The 8,704-nt window shown below is 35.8% G+C and overlaps 2 protein-coding genes across 2 annotated transcripts; both read right to left on the bottom strand.

Moving 5' to 3' along the window:
• Positions 1 to 3: 3 nt before the first annotated feature.
• Positions 4 to 4,285, bottom strand: LOC109588246 (hemicentin-1-like; the record flags this gene model as incomplete). Its single annotated transcript, XM_020004427.1, has 9 exons — positions 4,184 to 4,285; positions 3,847 to 4,124; positions 3,528 to 3,695; positions 3,042 to 3,452; positions 1,358 to 1,546; positions 809 to 1,234; positions 455 to 730; positions 219 to 398; positions 4 to 165 (listed from the first exon to the last, which is right to left on the bottom strand). Coding segments are annotated over exons 3-9 (1,741 nt in total), but the record flags the coding sequence as incomplete, so codon positions are not given.
• A 628-nt stretch (positions 4,286 to 4,913) lies between these two features.
• Positions 4,914 to 8,665, bottom strand: LOC109588247 (ubiquitin carboxyl-terminal hydrolase 24-like). Its single transcript, XM_020004428.1, has 9 exons — positions 8,566 to 8,665; positions 7,982 to 8,112; positions 7,634 to 7,750; positions 7,201 to 7,266; positions 6,721 to 6,802; positions 6,201 to 6,273; positions 5,923 to 5,998; positions 5,766 to 5,858; positions 4,914 to 5,307 (listed from the first exon to the last, which is right to left on the bottom strand). Exons 2-9 carry the CDS (start codon positions 8,075 to 8,077, stop codon positions 5,146 to 5,148), a joined length of 765 nt encoding a protein of 254 aa, XP_019859987.1. The 5' UTR covers positions 8,078 to 8,112; positions 8,566 to 8,665; the 3' UTR covers positions 4,914 to 5,145.
• Positions 8,666 to 8,704: the final 39 nt, after the last annotated feature.

The following is an 8,704-nucleotide window of genomic DNA, read 5'->3' as shown; positions in this document are numbered from 1 at the left end:
GCTCAACAAAGTATGGTCTAATGAAGACACTAGTACTGAGTGCTTCATATCCAGCATCATTGGATAGTATACACTCATATGTACCACCATGAGAAGCATTGACTGAAGTAAGCTCAAGATCAGAGCTCATACCAACACGTGAAACAGTGTTTTGCTGTACCAATTCTACAAAAGCACGAAAACTATAATTTGAAAAATGCCAATATTTGGAAACTTACCGGTGATGTTAGCATTTTGTCCAAGAGGGCAGCAAACACTCTGTGTTGCATTATGGAGCCAATCATACATAATACTATTAGAAGGACCAGCAGTTGTAGCACAATTTAGTGTGATATCATCTCCTCTGTCCAATGTTATATTATTGACAGGACTAATGGTTGAAAATCCCTCAGGTGATGCTAGTGAGAAATGAAGCAAATTATAATTGTAGGATTTTAAATAAATGAATGCATACTTGTAATTCTTGAAGTAGCAGTACCACTTCCAGCAAGATTTGATACTTCACAAACATATGTACCAAAATCTGCTCCAATTACATCAGTAACAGTAAGTGTACTGAAAGAAGTTGATTCTATTATGAATCGTCCTCCATCACTGATTGCAATAGCATTATGTCTCCAAGCAAAAGTATTTCCTGGTCCTCCTCCAGCAGTACATGTAAAGGTTACATTGTCTCCACCACTGACTGTGGCACTACTGACTGAGACCATAATACTGCCTGAAGGATTTACTACCAGAATAAATAGGAAAATGTATAAGAGCAGTTCAAAGAGAAAGAGAATAACACTAATATAAACTTTAATCTTACCAGAAACAATTGCTGGATTAGAAGCAGTCTCATTGATGATATTAGATACATTAGTATATGCAATACAACGATAGTATCCATTAGTAGAATGTAAAATGGTACCCAAAGCATAAGTAGAGCCTTCACTATTAGCTATTTCAGTATATGGTCCTTCATTAGTGCTGCTTTTCTCCCAGCGATATTCAGGGTCAGGAAAAGAATCAGCCATACATGACAACATAATCATGGAGGAACCAGCAGAAGTATTAACACTCATTGGATGAGTGACAATAGTTGGAGTAATGTAGAGACTAGCAGTTTCAAAATCAAACCCAGCCTCATTGATAACAACACAATGATAAGTACCACCAACTGATGAATCAATGTTACGAAGAGTAAGGACTGGATCAGTACCAACTAATGTCAGGTTGATTGAACTGTTTATGTCTAAATAAAACAAATGCAATAATAATTTTAACGTTATATTGTCAAGTAAAGTGTTATTATTGATATAAATTGCTTTATAGTCAAATGCCCATACTAACAATAGAAAGATATTATAATTCTTACTTGATAGAAAATCATTGAAGCTCTCATCAGTTCCAGTACAGTCCTCATTGCAGACTGTGCCAGAGATGTTATAATACCAGTAGAATGTATTATTGGGTCCACCTTCAGCTGTACAATTGAAAGATGGACTTGAGCCATACTCTGCTATCAGGAATGAGGGCTCAATAATGACGGAACCATTGGGAGACACTATGACAGAAAAATGCAAGAAAAAGAGGGAGAAAGAAAAAATATGATGTAATCATTGGCTAGTTCAATCATTATTATCTAGCTATTATAATTATATTAAAGACGGGCATTCTCAAAATTCCATTTATATAAGACAACATAGAGATACCACTGGAATGCATGTGTTACCACATCAAAGGCAGTATTGTGTGTCCTATAGAAGCCATTTTGATGAATGCAATGAGAATGCTATTAGTGCTATTTGAATAACAAGCTTAGGAACAAAAATGTAAACTGAGACTGTAGTTATGTATTATGGATTAGTCACAAATGATTCATAATTTTTAGTCAATTGGTAGATCTATTCATATTCTGCTTTTGCATCATCAAGCTTTACTATCTAGTATCTACTAGCTCATACAAAGTTCCCATTACTGCCATTTTCAAAACTAAAAGTTGGGAAAGGGCTAAATTGCCTTGGCATTGCAAGACAAAGTCATTGATTTCAGTCTGGCATCACAATAGGGCCTGGATGACAAGTGCATACCTATTTGGAAAACATTTCTATTCCTTTCAACAAGGTTGAAAGAAAAATCAAAGGGTGAGCATCAGCAAGATGTGAGTGCAGGGTACTGACACTAGTATAACAGGCACATTATATTATTCTATTGACAGATTGGCTTAATTAATAGGGGCCTCCTATTCAAATATGGGTGGCAATGCTCTCCTCTTGCTGGCAACACTGCCTACTAACATACTACAGTCAAAACTGCATCTTGCTACCACCATCTATCTTCTTACTATGACTTTAATTTTGCTAGATTACAAACTCACAATAATTATAACACAATTTTCTAAAGCATAAATTTCTAAAGCATACATTTCATGAAAATATGATTTTATATGAGAGCTTACTTTGTGACTTCACTTCATTGTAAGTCAAAGTAACAAGGACTACAGCAATAAATGCCAGTCCATTAAACATGATTCCTCTCTCCTTTAGATATAATAATTCAGTGTCTAATAACTTAGACTGTCAAGAGCAGTAAGTTGCTAGGACTTAAATAACAAACTGAAGCCATACAAATGCAGGTAGACTATGCAGCATCAAATGTTAGGTGGGATGAACCATTGCAACAACATGCATGCCATGTCTAAGTTGAATGCCAACACAATAGAGCCTCTTTTATTAAAGTACATCACATAGTGTACCTCATACACTACAGGCAACATGTTGCCAGTCTTAGATACTTCCTTTAACCTTGTTGAAAGAATCATACTTGTAATTAGGACAAAAATGTAAACTGAGGATGTGTAGTCACGTATTAAGGATTAGTGTATTACATTCACAAATGATTTATTATTTATAGTCAATTGGTAAAAACTTTCTATAAGAGCATCAATGGATACAAGAGAATATGTAACTTAAATGTGGTATATGTAACTTTGTTGCATCTAGCTATAACTTTATGTATGCATGAATGTAATGAAACACAATGAAATCAATATCACATACCATATACAGTAGAAACATCAGATGCAATAGAATTCAACATTCCATCGGAAACTACACAACGGTATTCTCCTGCATCCTCAAACTTTACTGAGATGATCTCAAGTTCATTATTAGTCTCATTTTGTAGCTCTACAAAGCTCCCACTAGTGTCCTTTTTTTCCCATTGGTAAGTTGGGAAAGGGCTAGCATCAGCATCACAAGATAAAGTCACGTTACCATTGATTTCAGTTGTCACTATAGGGTTTGGGTGGACAGTAATATTTAGAGCAATGTACACAGTAGTTGCATTGAATCCAGAGCCAGCACTGTTTGTAACGTGACAGATATAGCAACCGTCAGTAGAAGTATCAACAGAATTGATGACGTAGCTTGCTCCCATGCCCACCAAAACACCACCACTTACAGTAAAAGCTGTATACAGAAAAGATTAATAATCAAATAGAGCAGATACAAATCAAGTATTATGAGACTGTTAACATGACTCACCCCATGGATTAAAAGTTGCTAAATTAGGATCACAAGGATCTTCATGAAAGTACCAGGTGAATGAATTAGAAGGACCAGCAGGAGTAGAACAAGTCATTGTGAGACTATCTCCATTGCTTACTGAAACAGAAGGTGCTCGATCAACAGTTACGTGATTTTCAGGTGACACTAATGTGTATATGAAATAAAAAAAGTAAATTATGTAGTGGCAAAGAGAGCAAGGACAATAATACATGCAACAAAAAAGGATCTATAGAGCGTACATATCAAGACATAATTATACACCAGTTATTATAGTGGAGGTTATTTTACTGATTACCTTGTAATGTAACAGAATGGAAATCAAATTTGCTAAAATAGATTCAAGTCTGCAAGTGTATCTACCAACATCACCACTACCAATATTATCAATAGTGAGTGATCTACTGAGAGTACCTACATTATTATTAGACACAGTTCCACCAACATTAACTCCTGCTTCATTATAAAAACCAATGGTATACAACAAACCCATTGTTAAACTACTTGCAGTGCATTCAAATGTCACACTCTCTCCAAAATTTCTTGTCACAGTTGCAGGGCCAGTTATAGCAACACCTAAAAGTAATCACATTATGAACTAAAAATAGCAATAGTGATTCTATACAAGAGCTTACTTTGTGACTTCACTTCATTGTAAGTCAAAGTAACAAGGACTACAGCAATAAATGCCAGCCCCTTCAACATGATTTCTCTCTCCTTTAGGTATAATAATCCAGTGTCTAATGTAGACAAGAGTAGTGAGTGGCTAGGGTTAAATAACAAACTGAATACAGACAAATGTAGACTATGCAGCATCAAATTTCAGTCTTAAAGGAGAAGTGTGGGATGAACCATTACAACAAACTTATCATGACAACCATGAACGTCAGTAAATAACAATACAACTAGGGCTGACATGCAGCCATTATGCATGACATGCATGCAGCAGAATAAAGCCCCCCATATTCAAGTACATGTATCACTTACATTCCTATATACTGCATGGATGTATGCACAAAAAAGGACACTTTGGTAAATCTATATATGCAAACTTCTGTCCAAAAGTGCATGGACAAATAGAAAGCATGTAATTGGTTTTTTAACTTTAGACAAGTTCCCATTATAAAATAACACCATAAAGACACCACAATAATATAAGAGAGAGAGAGATGACATGGAGAGAGAGATGACATGGAGAGATAAAAGTGACTCCCCTCCAATTAAAAGGATCTTATTACAATCAGTACTACATATACTGACCAATTAGCAGCAAGGAAATATTTAGCCTTAAACAAATTAGCATTAGGGGCTTCTATGCGTGTACATGAACAGCAGTCTAAACAGAGTTGCATGCAATGACTACGATACTTTTAAAAACAACCTTGATAGAAATAAACACATACAGGGTATAACACACATTCACACGCAAAATGAATTTGTATCAATATCAAGAGCAGGGAAACCTACTCTTATAACATATACCAGTATAAGTATTGAGTTAATTAAAATAATTTATGCTATATAAAGTCATTTTGTACTAGCATATTGAGATTAACTAGTAAATGTAGTTAAATGCTATACGAGGAGTGGGTCATCATTATCCTTCAATATTGCCTCCTGGTGTATTGCCACTCTCTCTGGAGGATTTAAAGGAAGAGGAGGATGAGGTAGTTGAGGTTGTTGTAAGTGAAGGATTAGGTGCTCTTGAGTCTCTGGCTTCTAACTCATTGAGGAGAGCATTAGCTTCATCCAGTGTGTCCTGTGTGTGTTTATAAGTGGAGATAGAAAAATTGGTCATAATTTTTTGTTTTAACATGTAATCATGAATGAGCTCAAACTTTCAACGCAACATAAGTACATGTATATGCATCATGTAATGTAATAAAAATGTGGAATTCTCTCCTGTTTATTTTTGGTGAAATTTGGCCGATGATCCTGTGCTATAGTACAGGGACTTTGGCCCGGTTTTTAAGCAACTTTAAAAATTCATAAAAAATCTAGTTTTGATCGGAACCAGCTCAAACTTTCTATGCAACATAAGTACATGTATATGCATCAAAGAATGTAATAAAAATGGAGAATTTTCTCCTAGTCATTTTTGGCAAAATTTGGCCAGGAACCCTGTACTGTTACAGTACAGGGACTTTGGCCCAATTTTGGTTGATCACATGTAACCAATGTAACTCCCTTCTCCTCTCTCTCTCTCTCATTATCAACCTGAGCACTAATTGTCCTTTGGAATATTTTGCTAGTCGAGGATTCATTAGAGAATGAGAAAGCAGATGCATGAGACCAAGAGTGATCATTAATCTATAAAGACATTACACCATATTAAACACCTTCCTTATAAGGCGCCTGCTATAATTAGACTCACTTTCCTCCGCAACCACGAGACTGCCGTCTGTAATTGCTCTCCTTGAGCAAGAATGAAATCTCTAGCCTTGAAACACCTACATGTACACACCAAGAAACATCATGTATCATAATGTGACATCATGATTCTTAAAGAATTTTAATTTGTGGTTAAGATAAACCCACAACAATCTACACTGTATCTGCTTGTCACCATGATGGTACATATCTCTTCTCTCTCTCTCCCTCCCTCTCTCTTTCTCTCTCCTTTGTCCCCCTCTATATATCTCAGTTTCTTACCTGTTTGCTAATCCAACGATGAACTTTATCCCCTGGTAAATTCTCTTAGATTCTGAGCTAGTTTGAATTGTCTCTAAATATGACAAAATAAAACATTTTTGATGCACATACAACAAAGAAGCTCTCATCCACTTGTGACTAAACCATATCTCATTATAAAGCTATAGACATACAACAAGGATAAAAAATAGTAGAGACAAAACACAGGATTGGTAATTAAGGAATATATTTTAGACTTGAGTAGACACCAATCAAAGTGTATGCATACCAAAAGAAAGTGGTATGCACATGCACATGTATAATATCGTAATTGATAGATAACATGTTACAATTGAAGTGTGTCATTGATACATACATGTATTTCAGTAGGGCAGACATGAATGTACAATGTAACTACTACATGAATATGCAGTTCTACTATGAAAAGGATACAGGAAACAGTAAAAAGCCACACAAGTACTATGTATACACTATACAGTAATTAAAGTGTACAAATGTTGAAGTCAGCTAAATGACTTACTAAATATTGACAGTTCAGGTTTGTATTTGCCGCCAGCTAGTGTAAACTGAATCCTTTTGCTTTGTAAGGAGTCTTCAATTAGCTAGAGTGATAGTAATGAAGCAGTCACATTTCAAAATGAGTCTAAGACTAGTAACAACAATACTGTGTACTATCATAGTGGGGGGATTTAGTGGGAATTAATTATTAGCAATATATTCACAAGAGTACATAATACATGCATAATAGGTATAATAGGGCTTATGTATACTCTTGACATTAGTGACTGACAATTCTGTTATCTAAAGAGAGGTGACATGAAGACAATGGTATTTAATAAAGCCCATGCACAAAATAAATGTAGACTATGAACACCTGTACAATACCAACAGATAATTAGTTTAGTTGTAATTGCATTCTTTTGATGTCTCTATAGCATCATTAGCCAATGAGCGTGTGATAAGCATATGCAACTGGAAATAAATAATGTTATCTACATACCAGAACTTCAGTTAGAGCCTTGAAATAGGATTTGAGTTCATTAGGAGGCACTGTAGAAATGTTATTCTGGAGAAGAGAATGGGGAGAGAGAAAGAGAGGGGGAGGGAGGGAGAGAGAGAGAGGGGGGAAGAGAGAGAGAGAGAGGGGGGAGGGAGAGGGGGAGGGAGGGAGAGCGAGAGAGAGAGAGGGGGAGGGAGTGAGAGAGAGACGAGGGGAGGGAGGGAGAGTGAGAGAGAGGGGAGGGAGGGAGGGAGAGCGAGAGAGAGGGGGGAGAGAGTGAGAGAGAAAGGGGGAGGATAAAAGGGAGTAATAATATCAATTACTAATCCCTAATTTGTTTTCTCTCCTTCTAAAGAGGAGTAGAGGGTGGAATAAACAGAACAATGTGTAGTGACAGAAAAATGTGGCAACAAAGCTAACGATAGACCCATACCTGTAATTCCTCTATGATGCAAGCAGAGAAGGATTGGTTACAATAGCAACAGTAGCAAATCATGTGAGATATGGCGTCAGCCGTGGACGCATCACAATCTCTAAGAGTGGAGCAACACTGAAATAGAAGAGACATTAATAAATGAATGAAGCAAGAAACTGAATATAAAATGCACTAAAGAACATGTATATGTATCAGAACATGTAATAAAATTGAGGAATACCTTCTCAAAATTTAACAACTGTATATTAATATATATTCACTATATTTGGATACAATATGGGCTGTATATTAACAAGAGCATACTCTTGATATTAATAACTACATGTAGTATTTGTGCATATTTACTTCTTGAATGAAAGCGCGGCTCATTTCAACAGAGAAGAGGATCTGGTGCATGCCAGGTGACGGGTTTTGGAGGCTCTCAATGTCACTGGGGATCATGTAAGGATTGACTGAATGAATCTCCCTGGAATCAGCTAATGTACATGTATGTGTGTGTGTGTGTGTGTGTGTGTGTGTGTGTGTGTGTGTGTGTAAGAGAGAGAAAGATCATAGTGTTTTTCTTTAATATTTTCTCTATTAGCAATCAAAAAGCGTTATTATTATAAATGAATTTTTTTGTTGCTAAAATTACAAGAAAGAATCAAAAAAGGATGTAAGATGCATTAAGCTATTAGAAATTATATCCGTATGTGGGATGGGTTGGGTTTACACATACAAATGCAGTGCATGTACACACAGACATACTTCATAAACTTAAAAGCATTCTAGTCTAATAAGACTTAGTTCTTGTTCTCACTGCATACACATACACAGTAAAAATGCAAACACATTAAAATCATTCAAAAACACAAGCTACATGTACATATACATATGTACATATACATACGTACATGTAGATTATGTACATGTACATGTACATAACTTACTTTCTGTTTCAAAAGAGGAGAGGTTAGTATTACGAACTAATAGCGAGAGAGTGCTGTGAACTGCACTAAATTCCTTCACTTGTAACGAACTCCATCTTTTGGGAGGCTACATAAAACAGAAATTAAATAATAATAATAG

This window comes from Amphimedon queenslandica, unplaced genomic scaffold (genome assembly GCF_000090795.2).
Source record: "Amphimedon queenslandica unplaced genomic scaffold, v1.1 AMPQUscaffold_12211, whole genome shotgun sequence".
NCBI lineage: Eukaryota > Metazoa > Porifera > Demospongiae > Haplosclerida > Niphatidae > Amphimedon > Amphimedon queenslandica.
The sequence above is the reverse complement of the archived record's forward strand: the minus strand, read 5'-3'. Positions and strand labels throughout refer to the sequence as shown.